This window comes from Ursus arctos, chromosome X (genome assembly GCF_023065955.2).
Source record: "Ursus arctos isolate Adak ecotype North America chromosome X, UrsArc2.0, whole genome shotgun sequence".
Taxonomy (NCBI): domain Eukaryota; kingdom Metazoa; phylum Chordata; class Mammalia; order Carnivora; family Ursidae; genus Ursus; species Ursus arctos.
Window position 1 is genome coordinate 114,399,414 of NC_079873.1, and position 21,104 is coordinate 114,420,517.

General features: G+C 38.7%; 1 protein-coding gene across 7 annotated transcripts in view; it reads left to right on the top strand.

Annotated features, from left to right (window-relative positions):
* ATP11C (ATPase phospholipid transporting 11C) overlaps window positions 1-21,104 on the top strand; it is a 175,923-nt gene that overhangs the window by 63,941 nt on the left and 90,878 nt on the right. For 3 of the 7 annotated variants that reach the window (XM_048213335.2, XM_026479749.4, XM_057314781.1), the window contains exon 2: window positions 18,705-18,824. In XM_048213335.2, the coding sequence (XP_048069292.1) occupies window positions 18,705-18,824 (120 nt within the window). Of the gene's footprint in view, window positions 1-10,144; window positions 10,765-18,704; window positions 18,825-21,104 lie in introns of those variants that run through there. The other 4 variants (XM_057314780.1, XM_057314779.1, XM_057314774.1 and 1 more) reach the window with 2 other exon arrangements.

Sequence of the window (21,104 nt, forward strand, 5' to 3'; positions counted from 1 at the left end):
CCTAAGCGAAGTCAAAATGTACTATTCTGTCTTATGCTCATATGCTAATTAAGTATTATCTGGTCGGTGTGGCATAGGTCACTTAAATATCCATCATCACTTTGATTTTATAAGCATGCTTTCTTTCTCTCTGTTCCCACTTTACAAGGATTGTATCTCTTTTTTTATTCTGGTTATGAAAATGTTCACGTTGATTTCATTTGTGCCACTGTGTTGCAAGTGTAATAACCCTGCAGATATATTTCAGCTATTAGGATTACATCTTTTTTATGTAGACATGTTTTTTCGGTGTTGGAAGCAACTGGTCAGTGGCAGCAAAGGAATTTGTTATTTCCGTGTGCTATATAACAGCAACTAACATTTGAGTATTTATTTAGTGTTTGAAGGCACTGTCTCTTAATTGTCTCATAAATTATCACCAGCATCATACTCTTTTATACAGATAAGAAAACTGAGACATAATGTGGTTAAGGAATTTGGCCAAGGTCGCTTAGCTAGTAAGGGGCAGAACTAGGATTTGAACCCGGATATCTGGCTCCAGAACCCATATACCCAGCCAGTATGCTCGTCTTTCTTTCTCATCTCTTGTATAACCACTTTGAAACCACTTTGTATTTGCCAGGCTTTCTGAAAGAAGGTCATTAGAGTGGAAAGTGTCAGAATGCCTCTGATTTTTGAACATCAAAATTAGACCCATTAGAAGATATGAGATGATTAAACTTTGAGACTCTAGCCTTGGTCAGATTGTATTCTCGTCTCAGTTCATAGCTTGATGATCCTTGGTAATCTCAAAGGGCTCTAAATGATATACTGATTTTGGGGCCAGGCTGTTGAGTCAAATGATGAGCCATATCTGTTTCTCTGTAATTCTGTCACTCTGTCCATCTACTTTTCTATCCATCTATAGAATTCTTCATCTCTTTATAACATACTTAGGTGTTGCTTATCCTTATTGAGGAAGCAAATCACAAATGTATACTAGAAGAATGAGACAAAGAGCTCCAAGAACCAGTGGGTAATCACCTTGAGGGGAAAGCCAATATGTAAAGGTTTGCCAATTTTATGTACCTACAGCCCTCCATATGTCACAGGGTCTTTTGATTAGACTGCTGAATTTGGCATAGTTGAACCTTCAGGTTACTTTCAAGGAGACTCATGCAGGTAATTTCAGTCCAGGGGAACAGCAGTTGGGAATAAGCTGCGATACTTAGAAAATGAGGAGGGAGACTAGTTTGATAGGAGCAGAGCCTTCTTGCCCGGGATTTCTAGTAGAAAATGTAGTTGGAATGGCTAGGAAAGGTCAGGCTTGTGTTAGAGAAGCCCTGAAACCAAGCACAGTATGTGACTAAAAATAAAATCCTCTTGTCATTGTATCCAAAATCTAGTTTTGGAACATGGCACATGTGAAATATATAATAGATTTGAAAATGAACTTAATCATAGTCTGGATTAAAAGAGGTCAAAGTTCCCCAAGGCTCTGACATGCATTAATCTGGAAATCTTCCTGCACTAACTCTACCTGGCCTTAGTCAGCCTCTGCATTTCAGCAAATCTTATTCTTCCTCCCTACTTGTGTGTTTACTTAGCAGTGTGCCACAAGTGGATTTATATGCTTCCTTCTCTTATGTCCTACTTGTATTCTTTGGTCAACCCCATGAGATTGTATGTCAGGAATTGGGGTGCAACCCCAGCTAAGAGGTCAGTGAGAGGTAACATACAGGGGACAAAGGAGCTAAATGATTGGGGTGTACCCCAGTCTGCCCCTGCTTCCTGACTAATGACCTCCCATGGTGGCAAATGGTTAAAGGGTAAAGAAGGGGGAAAGTTGTTGACTGGCAGGGTGGCAGGGGGAAGATTGTTAACCTTGGAGGGGTCAGGTAGAGGGTCTGGAGTTTCAAATGTGCTCATTTATTTTGGGCAAGGCAAGCTATGTGGGGGCCTAGGGAGCCCCCTAGGCTCATCTTCTTTGAGTTATAACCTGAGATTTCCCAGTCTCAGAAACATAGTTAGCTAGGGGGAATAGTAAGAAGGAAGGATTTTCTTTAGGGAAATTACCACTTAATTTGTTTGAGCACAAGCAGGGGAAGGGGCAGAGGGAGAGGGAAAAGCAGACTCCTGCAGGGAGCGGGGTACAAGGGCTCTATCCCAGGATCCTGGGATCATGACCTGAGCCCAAGGTAGATGCTTAACCAACTGAGCCACCCAGGCGCCTCTGGGAAAATGACCACTTAGAAACCAAAAAAAAAACAAACAAACAAAAAAACCCACATCTTTCTAGGTTCCATTATTTGTCAGCTCCAGAGCATTTAACTTTTTTTTTTTTTTTTTTTTTGCTTTTTGCCTTTTCTGCTATCAGAATGGCTAAAAATTTTTAAATATACCACTTGTGTGTTTGAGTTGTTTTTCTACAAAAGGTCCACTGTAGTCTCGGCATAGGAATAGCAAAAACTGAAGGGAGAAAATTCACTAGGTTGTTTTTTGAATATTGATGAAAGGAGAGATTTTCCTTATGGCTGTGCTGCTCTTGAATGTTGGGCTCTAATATTCTTATTTGAAGTTTCATTTGAACAAATAGATTTCTTTGACAGCCCATTGTACCAACAGCCATATCAACCTGAAAACTACTGAAAAAAAACGAACTAGTCCTGGTTTTCACTTGGAGTAGGGTATCTGGATTTTGTGTTGATTTCTCAATAGTGTTCTTTAAGACTGGAAGCTATGATCCAAGAAATAGTGGTGCTGCTTACATGCTGTTGTTTACTTATTAGTAAACCCTTTATGCAAGCCTCATTACAAATTGTTATATCAAATACTATATAAATAGTATCTGTTAATCATTGAGATGTTACTCTTAAAATGCAGTTTATTTTCACTTCCCAAAAGCACAGGGATAATCTTAATATTGTATAAATGTCCTTTGACAGCTTTAGCAGAGTCTTTTTGTGTGGGACTTTCTGTATGTTAGTAATACTTCTCTGTGCTCTTCCTGCAGAGAAATCAGTGCTGCAAAAAATACCCTGCCCCAGTTTATGATTATTGAATGAGGTAGACTTGAAAAGAACAGTGCATGGCCGGCTGATTTGAATTGTGTTTGCCTTGGACCTAGCCTCTGTTTCACAGTGCATACTAGCTAGTTGGTGGGCCCTCCTGAAAACCTTCTATAACTTGTCCTTGTACATTATGGCAGGTTATATTCATGGAAGTCAAAGTAATATAAGTCTAATCTAATTTTCTTCACAGAAACAATGTTACATTGAGGATTATATTCCTGGCCTGATGCCTGACTTTTTTTTTTTTAACAGAAATGACCATAACCACCATTTTTAATCAACTGTTTAATCAACTGCGATTGATGAATCTGAATACTGCTGTGCATAAAATTGTCTGAAGTGTATATAAATCAGTTAACAAAGCATCACAATAACCAGCCACATTAAATTATGTTTAATGAGCTTGTGTCAGTAGACAATACAAAGTTCTTATTGCCACAATCACTGCCTTGTTTTTATTGAAACTAATCAGAAGGTTTAAGAAAACACACTTTCTGCAAAGTCAAGGAATTCACAAAGGATTTCTTTGGCTGAATGTCAGAGGAGAATTTTGGGGAGACTTGGAGTTAGGGCTTTTTGAAAAGCTGAATTCAGATTTTCTTTTTGCTTTGTTCATTGTAAATTTCTGAAGCAGGCATAGATTTTGGAGAAAAGGTTATTGGTCTCTCTTCATTTGAATTGCCATCAGGGAAGGCTTTCAGGAGAAAGTGATAGTTGAGAGATCTAATGGGTGACTACAGGTTAAGAAGGTGCAGGGGAGACGGAAGAGTATTCAATTCGATTAGGAGCCCTGGAGCAGGAAGGATGGAAGTGGGTTGGAAGGAAGGCCAGTGGGCTGTAACAGAGAAAACAAGGCAGAGAGGCTTGGGGCACGACAAGGTTGGAGAAACAGGAGGAAGAGACCTGGCTCTGCAAGACCTTGCAGGTCAGAGTAAGGATTTTAATTTTCAGTTCTAAGATCAGTGGGAAGCTATGAAAACGGGGACTGGAGGAGCGGTCTATCTGATCAGGCTTTTGTTGTGTGTGGTGGTCACGTGGTCCTGGCTGGGTCAGCTCTCCGAACGCTACGCAGCCATCATTCCTGCTACTTAGCTGATTTGTGTAAGTATTTGATTAATATCTGGTCTCCCCCACTACACTCCAAGCTCCTTAAAGGCAGAAAGGGTGTCAGTTTTTTATTCATCACTTTATCTACAGTATCTTGCATAGTAGTAAATACCAGTTGAATGGAGGCATCAATTGTATTAACAATTTTGCCTCGTGACCTGCTATAAGGCACAGGTGTTACTTTCTTTTATTGTGGTGAAATTCACGTAACATAAAATTAATAATTTTAAAAATGATTCTGTGGGATTTAGTGCATTCACACGTGAAACCACCAAATCCATCACGTTCTGTAGCATTTTCATCATCTCAAAAGGAAAATTCATAACCCTTAAGTAGTCAGTCCCCAGTCTGCCTTCCTTCCAGCTCCTGACAGCCACCAACTTGCTTTCTCTTTTTATGGATTTACCTGTTCTGAATATTTTATCTAAATGGAATCATATAATATGTGACCTTTTGTGTCTGTTTCTCTCACTTAGTGTAATCTTTATAAGGTTCATTTCTATGGTATAGCATATATCAGTAGTCACTCCTTTCTACGCTTGAATAGTATTCCATTGGATGGATAGACCACACTTTGTCTATCCATTCATCAGTTGATAGATATTTCAGTGGTTTCCACTTTTTGATTGTATTGTAAATAGTTCTGTATGAACATCAGTGCATAAGTTTTTGCTTGAACACCTGTTTTCAGTTCTTTTGGGGTATATACATAAGAGTAAAATAGCTGGCTCATGATAATTCCTTGTTTAGCTCCAATATCTTCATATCCTCACCAACACTTTTTGTTTTCCATGTCATTTGAAAATTCTAGCCACCCTAGAAGACTGTTATCTTTAAAATACGTGAACGAGGGACACCTGTGTGGCTCAGTTAAGCATCTGCCTTCGGCTTGGGTCGTGATCCCTGAGTCCTGGGATCTGACTCCCTGCTCACTGGGTAGTCTACTTCTCCCTTTTCCTCTGCCCCCCCCGCCACTGCTTGTGCTCTTTCTCTCTCAAATATGTAAAATCTAATTTAATTCAATGCATGAATGAACCTCCCCTTATTTGCATTGAATATTTCATTCTTTGATACCTTATCACATTGTTGCTCAATATTATGAAACGTTACAGTGAAGCTCAAAGGGGCACACTGGACTGAATTGGATTCTAAATCTGTAAAATCAGTGTCCAACATCATTCTGGTACATTGCCTTCTAAGAAAAGCTTGCAAGTATTAGGAGAACCCAACCTTTTCGTCTTACCCACCATTTTTAGGATCAAAGATGAGGTCTAAAAGACTAATCTGACATCTAAAGAAATTTCTTCCTTTTGAGTGTATGTGTTGCTTAAAAACTCTTCTACTGGAGATGTCTTTTGCGAGTTGCATTGAGAATGCTGAGGAAGCCCCATGCAATCTTAGAGCAGAACGTTCTCATCACAGGTAATTTTCTTTTGGTTTGACACATTTATATTTCTACCCATTTCCTTGTTCTTTCCCTTTATTCCTCTTTTTTTTTTTTTTAAGCTAACTGTGCCCAGCGCCCAGGGAAGAAATGTACCTGCTTATCTTTGGTCCAGGGCAGAGACCATAGCAAATGGCTGGGAACCAAATGGACAGAAACAGGACATCTTAGAATACTTAAGTGCACTATAAGATTATTCCTGCCCATCCGTAGTTATCAGTCCACAACAATTGGCCCTCAGTAATAATGCTAACATGTGCAGATGCTTTTTAATTTCTAACCTTCAAGAATCATCTGCGTTCTCTTAGGTTCTGCCATTTTCTACCCTTAACTAATGCTGTAATTGTTTATTCTTTGTTGGTGTTTAGAAGGTTTTACATTGTATCTGAGTTTACAGAGTAGAGTAAGAATAGACTTAGAAATGTATTAACACATTTGCATACACATATGCCTTTTATAATAAAGTGAAGTAGAGTGAAATGCATTGCAATCAGGAGAATTGAGTCTTTGTGCACATTTAATTATCGAGTACTCGTCACAACTAATCTGCTGTGTTCCACTGAGCAACAATCACTTAATGCTACAACCACTGTGCTGTTTCATGATTTAGCTGAAAGCATTTTTCCTGTTCAGAGCTTGCCAGGTATTTTTAATGTTGGCTGTAAAATTCTTATAATTGTTCTAAATACCCCCTATGTGTGCTTTGGAAATATCTGACTGCTATTTTCAATCATGTACTTGAACAGAACCTCAAATTACTGTTTGTCCTATTTGGTAAAAAACAAAACAAAAAAATGTTTGGTCTGGGGGTGGTATGACCTTTAGTGTGAGTAGTGCTTGTTTTTGAGAAGTCATACATTTTGAATGTGTCTGCTCTAATAAAAATTCTTTCAAGTGGTTTTATATCTCTGCGTGTGTTTCATTTTATAGTAAAAAACCTTTATACAAGTAAAATTTGTAATTCTAAGTGCTTCATAAATTTTTTAAATTGTTCTTAATGGCGGTTAATCCTAACCTGTTTTAACTTGAGGTTGTTTGTACCCTGACTGCCGGGACATAAAGTTCATTCTATTTTATCAGAAGAATAAACTGTTTTCCTTGGGTCACAGGCACATTTGAGAAGGCATTCATTTTTTCACTTATAAAGGTTACCATTAAATAAATTGACACTGTGGTAGTTTAAATGGGCATTCTTAAAGCCCCGAAAAGCTAATGTACCTTTTAGTGTACCAAAATTATCACCCTTAAGGCACATGAGCCTTTCCTTGGTCTTGGTGACCTGTGTTTCCTTTATTTTTCCCTCCTTTTCTACTTTGAAGCCTATGAATAAATTGCATCCTGAAAACATTATCTTCTCATGTGTATTGGTTTGTAAATTACTCTTTTTCCTCAAACAAGTAATCTCTTCCCTCCCTTGAATAGTTTTTTGTTGTTGTTGTTTTGGTCCAGGCTGAAACAGGTGGCAAATGATACAACATCCAAAACCACATTTCATGTTTTATTGCTAGAAATCTGGCCCCAATTCCCCTGATCTTTTTAGGTTACTTAGTCAAGCTCTCCTTGAGTTACCTAGAAAGACATCAATTCTCGGACTTCCCCAAGACACACACAGACTAATCGGTAGAAGGCAATTAGAACCAAGATCTCCTGGTTTCTTGCCTCTCATAATTAATCCTTAGAAGCAGAAGGACCCACTTGGGATCATGGCCAAACAGTTAATTTTCCTTATCTATTTTTGGCATGCATGGAGAGAAGTTGTCACAAATTTAACAATTATCTCACCTCATACTCTTGAGTGCCTTGCCAATATTGAGTGCTTTGCCGAAATTACTGATTGTGAAGAGGTTAAGAAATATATTAGAATAACATTTCCCAGGGGTACCTGGGTGGTGCAGTGGATTAAGCATTCGACTCTTAGTTTCAGCTTAGGTCACGATCCCAGGGTCGTGAGATCGAGCCCCATGTTGAGTCCTATGTCGGGCTCCATGCTCAGCATGGGGTCTGCTTGAGATTCTCTCTCCCTCTGCCCCTCCCACTCCTGTGCGTGCGCTCTTGCTCTAAAATAAATAAATCTTTAAAAAAAAGAAAAGATGGGGCGCCTGGGTGGCACAGCGGTTAAGCGTCTGCCTTCGGCTCAGGGCGTGATCCTGGTGTTGCAGGATCGAGCCCCACATCAGGCTCTTCCGCTGTGAGCCTGCTTCTTCCTCTCCCACTCCCCCTGCTTGTGTTCCCTCTCTCGCTGGCTGTCTCTCTCTCTGTCGAATAAATGAATAAAATCTTTAAAAAAAATAAAAAAATAAAAGAAAAGAAAAAGGAATAGCATTGCCCAGTAGGGAGGATTACGGGAGCAGCCTTTCCCCTTCTCTGAGAAACCATTATTGTCCCATGTAATGCAGTTTGGGAAACATTGTGTGATGTATTCTGATATTCTTCGCAGTCCATTTTATGGTGACATTCCTAGTTGGCACTACCCAAAGGCATATTAAAATTTCACAAATCAGGGTGCTTGGATTGCTCAGTCAGTTAAGTGTCTGTCTGACTCTTGATTTTGTCTCAAGTGATGATCTCAGGGTTGTGAGATGGAGCCCCAAGTCAGGCTCCACACCCAGCTTAAGATTCATTCTCTCGCTCTGTCTCCCTCTCCCCCCCCAATGCCCCTCCTTCCCCCTAAAAATTTTTTTCACGAATCAGTTTTTATTATACACAAATAATACACATATGTAATACAGTGAAACCATAAATAAGTATTTATTTGATGTGGTCTTTCTTCAGTATACTGAAAGTTATACATTATGCTTCAAACATATTGCTAATTTCTGATGAGTCTTTTAAGCATGTTTTAGGAATAATTACAGGTCAACTGTTAAATTTATAGCAGCACCCAATCTTTATAGTGCACAGCAGCTTCGAGTCCAAAGCTTTTGGGAGGAGAGAAGGGAGATTTAGAGACACCATCAGTATTTCCAGGACAGTTCCCAAGTGACCATGTGCTCTGCCACGAAGGGAGAAATGGTTTGCTAATTTTACATCCATGACGTCAGATCAACAGTTCCAAAGGACTAATGGCCTATGTTATAGACAGCAGGCACCAGGGGACTCCTTGAGTGGCCCTCACTCGTGGGCAGATGTGTCACCTGACAACCCCCCTGGCCAGCTGTAGTCCTCTTCATGCACGCTAAGGAGCAGTGTTTTCAACGCCAAGCACTCTCTGCCAATGGGCCATAATTCACCCCATCCCTTTGTGTAGGGATGACCTCAGAATTGCCTATGCCTCTTGTATAGAGCCAGAAACTTTCTTGCTGTAAATAACACATTTACACCTGAATTATGTTGAGACCATTGCCTAGTTCTGTGCTGCTGACCCAGTTCCTGGAATTTTATATTCACATAGTTGGTTAGTATCTGCAAGCTTCATCCTCTTCTCAAGTAAATAGCCTTTACAGTCCTTTAAGGTGATCTCTGGGTGTTTTGTTCATCCTACAATAAGCAGTCTTTTCAGTTCTGTGACCTTCTTTTGCTGTTAAGAAAGTGGAGGCTCACCTAAGTCATAGGTATATACTAAGGTGTATAATACAAGCATAGGTATCAATAATACTTCCCAGGGTCATGTCTTTATTGCTTCTCCTGTTCCCTCCAAACCTTGCCCTGAAAGCCTTCACCTATAGGGAGGGTGCTGTTTTCAAGAACAGACTTCTTTAAAGACATTGTAATTTGAGCCAAGAAGGTTGCCACAAAAACATGGTTCAGTGGAAGGTGAGAAATACTTCACTCTAGAAGGAGCTACCTTTTGTGAGGCTTGAGTCACAACTCAGCCCCTCCCCCTTATTTTCTTGATTATTCAACTCAACCTTCCTCCACAGTGGAATCTTGTTTTTTACCTCTTTTGTTGGGCATGTTAAAATAATAGTTATAGCCTGGATGTGCTATTTAAACCAATTACGTTTACATGCTGGACATTTATTTTCTAGCTAGTTTGCTTTCTGTGTAATGTTTAACAAAACCGGGGGGGGGGAATGCATTCATTGGTTCCACTGGACATACTCCAGCATACATTTGAGCTGTTAGACCTTTCTAAAAACTTATTATCACCTTTATAGTAATGATGCTATCATTGAAATGGGAGATAAAACCCCGTTCGGGACTTCAGACACCTCTTTTACAGTATATATATATATATATTTTTTTTTTTTGCTCTTGCCAGGGTTTATCTCTTCCTACGCTGTAATGAAAATTCTTCTCTGGTGACCTAGAAAGTGATATTTGGATGAGAATTTGTCTCTTCTAGGTGGATATTGGTAAAGGCATTTTTCTACTCTAATATCCAGTGGTTCCTTTCCTTGCCATTGTTAGACATTACTGTTTGCTGCTGAGATAAAACTTTCTTCCCTGTGAGATCTCTAAAAAGTGATAAAAAAAAAAAATCCTTCAGCCCTAAGGGACTTTTCCACAAAAACCATTTGCTTAGGCCATATATATATATATATATATATATTGCTACACGTTTTTGAATCTTCAGTATACAGTAATAGTCACTCTGTTGGTGGGGTGACTCAGTGTATCAGAGAGAATGCCTACATTGTATCTCTTCCTCTTAAACTATTTACCTGATGAGAACCCAGAGTTCAATTGAACTTTTGTCAAAAGTTTGATATTTTTAGTTCCACTTCTTGTCACGGTCCATCTATTGTAGGCATGGGTTAGAAAAGAACTTTACAAGATGTGGAGAAAAATACTCAAAATACTCTGTGGTACAAGATATTAACATTTTAAAACGGATACTTTGAAATCAAAAGTTACAAAGGCAAATCAGGTGTTTGGAGAAGAGTAACAAAAAAGATGGCAAATGGTGCGATAACAGAGGCCAGGACACCGGCGTGTTGCTTCAAAGTCTTAAGGAACAAACCGGCCTTCTAGTGCTGCCTTTGCCGCCTCCCTCGGAGGTACAGAAACTTGCAAGCCACAGTTGGCTGTCTTCCCGAATTCTGAGAAACTTGACAAGGATCGCAGGGGTTGGTACAAGTTGCTTGATAATCTGCAGCGTTTTCTCTGCGATTTAGCTGCCTTTGTGTTAGCACGTTTTCACATGTCGGTATGCAGATGGTCGCAAGCACGGTTTCACATGTTGGTATGCAGATGGTCGCATCTTTCCCTCCTGCCTCTGAGGTTTGTGATCTATATTTTATTCTGATCTCTTTTCAGCCAGGTTGGTCTTTGAGGTCTTGGGGCCTTGTTGCTTTCTATTTGCATATACATTTTTATCCATTTCCTTAGGGCTATGGTAAATGCTTAGCAGGATTATCAGTCAGTGTCACTGTTGTTCCTATCCTTAGAAGCTTTGTGCCTCTCTATTTAGATTTTGAAAGTTTTTTAAGTTTTTAGGTTGGTTTGGAATGCAGGGTGGTATGTAGCTATGGATAGTGAAAGTGAAAAGTAACTTCCCAAGCCTTACAGACCTGTATGCTGAGTTCATCTCAAATTTGTGTGCATATTGTCAGGCTCTAGGGTAAGAGCTGTCAACAAGGAAAGTGGAGTTGCTGAGCCCCAGCCAGAACTTTTAAGAATCTCAGGTTACTTTCTGTAAATGGAAGAATCTCTAAATCATTAAGAAAATTCCTGTTAGAGTCTTGAATTACTAAATGCTTATAGCAGTTTTGATTAGTCGATTATTAGCCATCCTAAAGACAGCTGTGTTTCATCTTTAGAGCCACATTTCTGTAGCCCTGAGGTTCTTGGAGTAAAGGGATGGTGGGGAGGGGGATCAGATTGAGAACACTTAGAATTGATTGTCCCTGGTGAAATTAAACTGCTCAGTGGATCACATTTTTGATAATCAAAGTCTAACTCTTGAGTTTCGAAGCGAGGTATTGTTCTTACCTAAGTCCTAAGCATTGTGCTTGCTGATTTTAGGTTTTGTGGGGTTTAATATCCATTTCCTATAGCAGATTCTGTTCAGTTAAATGTGCTGCCATCAGGTAATGCCTAGTTAGAGACAGTCTTTGTGCCTAGGGATGTACTTTGAATATTCAGTTGTCTTTTGATCAGGTATTTGAGATTTTTGGTTAATATGACCATAATTAAGCTTTAAAGGGCAAGACAACACAAAATGTCTTCTCCTGGTCTTGCTTCACTACCCCTGGCAAAGGAGAGAGACGGCTTAATCACTTAAGAAGATGCCGTAAAAGCAAAATCTGAAAAGTGCGATTTTAAGGCTCCTTTTAGAGTTAAAACTATCAATTACACATCAAGACTATTCTTCTTGGCTTGCTATAATGGAGTGGGCTTGGAAACCTTAGCAATGTGACCACTGAATACCTTGTAGCAATTTTAACCAAGAGACTTAATACACTGGAAATGTTCCCTGGCAATGTGGTGCCTCTCCTCCCCTGCCCCTCACCCCTCCAACCCTAGGACAGAAATACTGACTTTTAGGAGCATTTTAATAGACGCCTGAAATTTTGATTGAAACGCTAGTTCTTTCTTTCAATTTTGAGTTCATTTGACCTTTTTAAGACTGATTATGCTGTTCAAAAATACTAGTGCTTCAGAAAAGAAAATAGCTTTAGGGCTGGGATGCAGAGAACAGTTTTAAATCGTTGCCAGGTTTTCAGAATTTTAATAATCCGTTTTTGTTCATTTCTGAGCAAATACTTAACATTTGCTTTAATAACTCACAAAGAACAGTCTGATGACCAATAAAAATAATGCTGTGGGGCTTCTAGGCGGCTCAGTGGGTTGAGCCTCTTGATCTCGGCTTGGGTCTCCATCTCAGGGGGAGTTCAGGACCCATGCTGGGCGCCATGGAGCCTACTTTAAAAATTTTTTAAATATAAAAATTAATAAGTAAAAACAATGCTGTAATTGCCAGGGATGACATCAGTGATGATTTACTGACAACCTGAGTAGCTTTGCATTATATCAGGGCCTATAATTTTCATTATCTATGATCTAAATAATTGATAGTAGATTAACCACATGCAAAAGAAGTATTGAAGGGGAATCTCATTTTGTGAGCAGCTTAAAGCGATTGGAGGAGGCACTATTTGAGGGTTATTTGTATTTTTATGCTTTGAAAAGCAGGTTGTTTAAATTATTTTAATTACTTTAAAAATGTGGGATTATGGCTGGTGTACTAAAAACTTGTAAGATCTTAGTTAAGAGCAGTCACTAATTCAGGGTGAAAGACTATAGCAGTTTTCATAGGCATGGGCTGCAAATTAGTGTTATCACCTGGGGAGCTTCCAGAAAAATTAAATATTAAATAAGACGGAGACATTGGTGTTATGTTTAAAGCCAATGTGTGGCCAGAATTAAGAACCACTGATCTATAACTAAGTGATACATTTTAAGTCTGCAAGCACCTGGAAAGGATGAGGACATGAGCTCTGTTTTAGATTCTGTGCCAGCTTTTATAGTGACAGTCTTATATTGAGGTCTCTATTTTCTCTCAGTTCTTATTGAGTAGTCTAGAGGCAATCAAGAAACAAATTATACTTTCAACAGCTTTTTATGTGTTACGACAAGCTAAGGCATGGGATTTTAAGATGGTACTAGTTGAATAATAGTGCCATTTCACTGATTTTTATTGAGACACTATGTTTTGGTATAAATTACTTACCTTTTTTTCCCCCTACAATACTGTTTATATTATGGAAGTATAAATCAAGGGCACAAAAGGGTGGCTTTTATCTTGAGGAAAAAAACTGAATTGCTTTCTCTGTTAACTCATATATTATATTTTTTAATATTTTCCCATACTTTTTTTTTTTTAAGATTTTATTTATTTATTCAACAGAGATAGAGACAGCCAGCGAGAGAGGGAACACAAGCAGGGGGAGTGGGAGAGGAAGAAGCAGGCTCATAGCAGAGGAGCCTGATGTGGGGCTCGATCCAAGAACGCTGGGATCACGTCCTGAGCCAAAGGCAGACGCTTAACCGCTGTGCCACCCAGGCGCCCCTCCCATACTTTTTATTGTAGTGTATGACGTGTCATTAAAGTGGAATCCATGCCAGCATATTTCAGTTTTTTAAAAATGCCATTTCTAAGGACATTTGGTTGGGAAGCAGTTCAACACAGGATGGACTCTTAATAAATTAAAATTCATTATGAGATGGCAGGAATCATACATTCCCACTCCAGACAACATCGTGTGCCATCCAAAAGGGAATTTTTTTTTATGATTCCTACTTGGAGTTTCTCTGCCCTGGCTAAAGCACCTACATTATTCACAATCACGGGAACCTAAAACTACTGTTTTTAACACTCAACATTGGCAGCAAGTGGAAAATTACAGAGAAATTTATGCTTGAGTTCAGCACTGCCATTTTTATGCAAACAACAATGTTATAAGTTAGAGCAAATTCTACCAGAAATTGTAGGTTCTTCAGATTTTAGGGTGAAGCAGGCATGGAAAAGTCCTCTATTTCACCCCACTCCAGCCCCAGTCCCAGGCAGCTGCAAACCCAAATCTGCCTGGGCTGAGGAGGCTTTGTCCTTTTTTAAAAAATGCTCAGGAGTGGACATTACACAGCTCCTCTCAGGCCCCTATTTCATCATCTAACAATGATCACTGCCGGGAGCACCCTTCCCCACCCTCCCAAACCTACACAGCAATTTCAATCCATTTTCTCCAACTTAATAGAGATAGAGGTCACATAGGCCTTATTTGAAAGTGATCAGAGAGATAATGTATGGGGAAAGCTCTTAGTAAAACTAAATGCCATTCAAATGTAGGGAATTCATAAAAATATTATGTGCCTGAAAAACTGTGTTAAGCTTGTTCCTTCCTTTTGTTCTCTGGAATGCCATTACCTGCCAGAAAAGAAAGTTGAAGACAATTCAGAATTGGGGAACTACTGGTTCATTTCTCTTTTAAGCTTAATCAGTGGCCACTGTTAACCAAGGGGAACAATCTATATTAGCAGTGCAGGAAACATCCCGCTTCACTGACCCCACTACCTCTTCTCCTTTCTTCTTCCTCCTTTTCATTTGTAGAATGATCTGAGAACTGGCATAAAAGGTAACTCTTCCTTATTTACTCTATAGTGTCTTCTTGGTTGTGTGAAAAACTAAACAACCATACAAATATTAAAGGTTGTATATGTATATGCAGAATTGTCAAGTAATTTGACAATTTCCGTAATTCAAATCTGTACATTATAAGGTTCAGGTCTGTTGTAGAGACTACAGCAAAGACCATAATTTGCAACAGAAGGGGAGGGTAAGGGTGAAGCAGAATGAGCTTTACTTTAGCAAGGTGTATTCACTTTCTGTTTACAATTTGCAAAATGGAGATTATGGAAAATTTAGTGCTCTTACCAGTAAGCTATGTCAGACCTTGTATGTTACAGTTGCAAACAAAGAAGTTGGTCCCTGAATCAAAATGTATATAGCTGCCATTCTTTTCATTTTTTTATGACTTTATTAGAGGGAGAAAGAGAGTGCATGGGGGAGCAGTAGAGGGAGAGGGAGAAGCAGACTCCCCACTGAGCAGGGAGCCCAATGCGTGGCTTGATCTTAGGACCCATGAGATCATCACCTGAGCCAAAGGCAGACACTTAACCGGCTGAGCCACCCAGGCGTCCCCTATAGCTGCCATTCTGATAAAGGTATTGTTTATTGGAACGATAACCAGGAACTGTTTGAAAATTTACCATGGAGTCTTAGCATGCGAAGGACCTTGTACAATCAGTTGTTCTAATAATGTCCTGTCTTTGTGTGAGTGGGTAAATAGCTAAGCTGTCTAGCACAGATACTTACTGACTTTTTCTACATTGCCATGGATAGAGATTCTGTTCACCCATGCCAGGGTTATCCCAATTACTTTTTGATTGATTCCCTACAGAGTTTGAAAGCAGTACCCCACTAAATAATTATTTAATAAGCTTTAATGAAAATGAAGAGTCAAGAGTTCTTATCTCTACCTTTGTTTGATTTTTACTTTTTAAACTGCAAAATCATTTTCCCTGTAATATCGATATAAGGTACAAAAATTTAGATTGAAATACATCCAAACAAACATTTGGAGAACTTTGCAATCTCTAAGTAGTCTTGCTTAAAATAATTACTTTGGGGTCAGGATTATTACATCTTTGGCTTTTTAAATAGATCATTGAAAGGAAGGAAAATCCTTGAGCCTACGTACTTTAAAACTTTCTGGGTTAGGGAGTGATCTTTTTAAAAAATAATGGAAATATGTATGTAGATATTGGTTCCTATCTTTTTTTTTTTTTTTTTTTGACTTAAATATATGGTTGTCTCAAACATGATAATATAGTACCATCAAAGAAGACTATCCCAAGGGCGCCTGGGTGGCGCAGTGGCGGTTGGTTTAAAAGTCTGCCTTCTGCTCAGGTCTTGATCTCAGGGTCCTGGGATCAAGCCCCGCCTCAGGCTCCCTGCTCAGTGGGGAGTCTGCTTTTCCCTCTCCTTTGCCGCCGCCCTCCACCCACCCCCACTCGTGCACTCTCTCTCTCAAATAAAATCTTTTTTAAAAAGTGTGTTATCCTGAAGAGTAGAGGCATGGCAGCTCAGCCGGAGAGCAGTGGGTCTGAGAGAGGAGTGGTCACTGCTGGAGAGGATGGTGCTGGAGAGCTGGCCCGCATCGTGAAGGTGCAGCTTCCCGAATATCTAAAGCATCTCCCTGTCCCCGAGAGCATTACAGTTCATTTAGCCCACAGTTTCAGAATGGCTTCGGTTATTGCTTTTCTTGAGGGTACTTGCGCTACTTGGCTACCTTGCAATTTATCCATTCCTCTCAAAGAAAAAACGATAGCTTGATTAATTTTTTAAAATTATTTATTCATTTATTTGCAAGAGAGAGCGCACGCGCGCACGCGCGAGAGCAAGCGTGGGGTTGGGCGGGGGGGGGGGGCGGGGCAGAGGGGGAGGGAGAGAGAAACATAAGCAGACTTGAAACTGAGTGGGAGCCCGTGGCAGGGTTCTGTCGCATGACCCTGAGTTCATGATATGAGCCAAAACCAAGAGTCGCCACCCCGGCGCCCCAAGCATGATTAATCTTAAAATACAAAAGGAAAATCCCAAAGTGGTGAATGAAATAAACGTTGAAGATTTGTGTCTTATTAAAGCAGCGTATTATAGGTGTTGACGTTCCAAGACTTTCCTGCATGTGATGGTTCACATAATAAACACAGTGAATTGATAGGGGATGATGTGGGTCCACTGGTACTGAAGAAGAAAGAAGTATAATAGTAATGAATTAGAATTGAATTCCGTTGTATGCTGTAAAATCGTGTAACAACATTTTTTTCATTCTTAGTGTACAGAATATCTTTCAGATGGTTGTCTTAATTATTGCTACTGGTTGAGTAAATTATTTCTGCCAATTTATTTTCTTGCTACACTACTGTTTATATTTGATGCTTTGTATATTTAGTCATTTATATAGAAATTAAATTGTATGGTTCTTTCATTCTTACTTCAAAGACTTAATGTATCTTCCTAAATAAACACTCTTGGTTTTAATTAACTGAGAAAAAAATCTGAGTTTTTGGCAATGGGTCCAAAGCTATTCCTTTGAATATCAATATTTTCAATAGAATCTATACTTAAAATTTTTCTCCCTACACTATTAAATGTATTATTTTTCAGACCTCTTCTGTTTTGATTATTTGAAGTGATTTTTCCTCTTTGACCTTCCACACTCTGTTCTTTTCCGATCAATAAGAAAAATATTGCTCTCAAGAATTACCTGAGTTTGCAAAGAGATAAAAGCTTTGCTTTGTAAAGATTGTGTCTAATGTGTGTGAATATCCCAATTTCAGAAAAGGCATGAACTGGATATAGAAAGTTCCAAAAGGGAACTGTTATTTACATTATAAAAGATTTGTTTACTTCATAAAAGGCTTGTTTATGTCTGTTTATGTGTGTGTTTTGTATTTGTATCTGTCTGTATCTTGAACTTTGACTCAGTGACAGTAGGATGGGGTGGCAAGAATACTTACACTAAACTCATGAGCTGCTGCATTTGAAGGTCAATTAGAAATAAACTGAAGTATATCTGAATTCATGTTAAAATGATAAATAGTTCAGTGTTCAAAATTGTATAAATTTTTCTAAATTGTAAGCCAATAAAATATAAAATGCAAAAAATTTACAAAATAAATTTATTGGAGAATCTTTAAAAAAATGGAGTAAAACCTCAGTGAAGTAAAAGGGTAAGGTAAAATGGAGCTCAACCTTCGAACTTCTAGATTCTACAACTTCTAGAACCTACTTTTAAAAAATGTAAAAGTGGGGGCACCTGGGTGGCTCAGTTGGTTAAGCAACCGACTCTTGATTTTGGCTGGGGTTGTGGTCTCAGGGTTGTGAGATCAAGCCCTGCATCGGGCTTTATGCTGGCTATGGAGCCTGCTCTGGAATTCTCTCTCTCTCCTTCTTCCTCTGCCCCTCCCCATCTCCGTCTCTAAAAAAAAATAAAATAAAATAAATAAATAAATAAATAAATAAATATAAAAGGGCATTAGAGATATATTGTGTGAAATGGGACTTTTTGACAGTAGGCTCTGAGAAATCACTAAGGATGTCTTTCCTGTAAAACCAAAGAATTTCAACTTCTCTTTGTAGAAATAGTTGATCATCATTAGAGACAGCCATTCTATTTTGCTATACTCACAAGTAATTATTTTCTGTTTGGAAGCAATTTGCATTCTGCTTTATGTTCTCTGGTAAGGAATTGACAAGATGGTCTTCAATAGTTGTCATATGATAAATTAAATATTCCCAATCTGACCTTTTGAGTGTGTTGCTGTGATGGTGATGGTTGAGATTTTGTGGAAGAAAGAAAAATGGCAGTAAAAATACTGGTTTTCTAGGATTAATTTTAATTTAAGTATTTTAAAATAGCAGGGTTGGCCTCAGAACAGTTGTCTCAAGCAACCCTCCCACTAATCTTCACTAAGTCAGCAACTAAGAGCCTAGTGGAGTTTGAGTAACCTAACAAGGTTTTCTTCCCCTCTCTGGTACTCTGTCTTGTCTTCTCTCTGTCTCTAGAGGATTGTCAGATGTGCTTAGGTGAGAATTCTGAGCTCAGAAGCATGGACAAATGTGATAAGAAACTGACTTTTCCCCCCTTTCTCTTGGTCAGTGTGCTGGAGAAGAGAACAGAGTTGGTACACGCACAGTGTTCGTTGGCAATCATCCAGTTTCAGAAACAGAAGCTTACATTGCACAAAGATTTTGTGATAATAGAATAGTCTCATCTAAGGTAAGTTGTTTTTTTAATTCAATAGATACATGTAGTGATTCAGATAATGGCACTTCTTTATGCTTCCAAGGAAGCTGGTGTGTTTATATATGCATACACAGATGTGTACCTATTCCGTATACAAACTGTGGTCATTATGCCACCAAAAGGCTGTTTTTCTTAAACAGTATCACTCTGTCTTGTCATAGCTGAAATATTAGTCACTTGCTTTCCCTTGTTATTCATAGTGCCTGTTGATGATACATATTACGTTAAGCCTTAAAGGGTGCTAAAACTAGGAATTATTTGCTTGCCCAAAGCTTCCTGAATTTCTCTTAAGTGGATGGACTAGGTTCTAAATAATTTACATTCTTTCGGAGGGTGCTATCCTAGAATGACATTTATAGCTGATGTTCCATAAGCAGTCTCTATAGTTTCTAGTACCCGGTCGTCCTCATTTTACTAATATCAGCTTGCTAATCTTTACCTTTGGCTGACCAGGTTAAGTACTACGTGCTAGATGGCAGGTAATTGATAGATTGACAGATCTCGATAGACTTTCCTCACTTCCTCATGTAGCCTGGCAAGGCAGATGTAAAACGTTAGTGACAACTGGATCACTGCAAGTTTGCAAACACCTAAGACCTGAAACAAAATTATTCCCTTTCTTTAAAAATTTAACATTTGGTTTTCAAACATGTGTGATTTCTCTTGAGGTAGTGATACATAGTACAGATTATATTTAGGTAGGAGATTAACATGTAAAATATGGACAGAATGAGTGAAAACTGTTGCCTAATGAGCCCAGGTCTATTGGCCTATAGAACGCTTTGAGTGTCTTTGGGTAAAATGTCTATTTCCTGTTCACCTTGAACCTTATGGCAGAAAATTTGTCCTCAGCCAGAAGTTTTCATACCTGTGCCCAGGATAGTGAATGGTCCTTTGATTGAAAATTGTAACTCACCCTGTAGGATCCAAGACAACAGTAGTAGTCCTTTGACTCAGAATCATAGACTTACAGAACTGGAAGATCCTGGGAGATTATCGGTTCAACTTGCTGACTCTACAGATGGAGAAAGCAAGCCCAGAGAAATTAAGTTAGTGCCATGGTCACCAAGCAGAGTGAGCAATAAAGTCAGGAGCAGAACTGCTTTATCAGGTCTCGTGGTTCTGAATAAAAATCCCTTTTCACATCATTGTGCTATTGGGGCTCCTTTCTCTGTTTTCTCTTGCATTTTGCATCAAACAAAATCTAAAATACTTTCTAGGGAATTATTGTTTCCCATAGTGTTTTATGTGAAAGATGATAATGTCACACACTGATGGTAAAGTGACTTTCGTTGAACTAATGATAACCATTTTCTTGTAATATACTTTGCAATTTCACATTGTAAAAGAACTAGAAGACTCTGTTTAATTGTCAAATCTTTTCATATTTAATATAATATTTCTCATATTTTATCTAGCTTCAGCTTTGCCAGTAGGCAAAACAATCCATGAGGATATTTTTTTTAATAGTCAAGAGCTCATGGGGCAAATAAAGATTGTTTCTGAACAGATTTGCATATATATCTCTGTGTGTATCTTTTAGAAATCAGAATAAAGAAGTGCACATTTCTACACTGATAAACTAACACCTGTCTTTTCTCTGTAAATATTACATGTTTACAGTTTTTCTAGTTTACTGGCCATGTAGTTTACCAGTGATCCGCTTTTTCCTAAAAGCTCTAGAGCAGAAAAAGGAACTGACGGAATACTAACTTCAGAAAAAGAATGAAATCTTAATACAATGAATAATTAGAAGAGGAGAGCATATGTATAGCGTAGTGGTAAAGAGCTTCATCCTTGTAGACAGAAGACCTGGGTTTGAATTTAAAGTAAGGCATAGAACCCTTCTGTGTCTCAGTTTTCTTATCTGTAAAATGGAGATATTAACAGTACTTACCTCAGAGGATTGTGGTGAGGGTAAAATAATCCACAGTTTAAGCGCTGTGCTCGGCCTATAGTAACGACTCCGTAAATGGTAGGTGGTATTGTTAAATTACATTTCTGTGATTACTATTACTACGGTCCTGAGCAGTACATGTGTTTTGATTGTGTGGTGTGATCTCTCTTTAAAAGAGGCCTTTGGGTCCATTCTGGAGAGAACAATATTTTGATAATTGGAACTTTTCCTTCCTCACAGTGTCTTTTGGCTGTTTGTATTTTCACCAGAATCTTTTAATTGAAGAAATGTACAATTTATATAGCATATGTTAGCTGCCTTCCAACTTTGTAGCAAGTGTTGATTTCCTTTTTTAA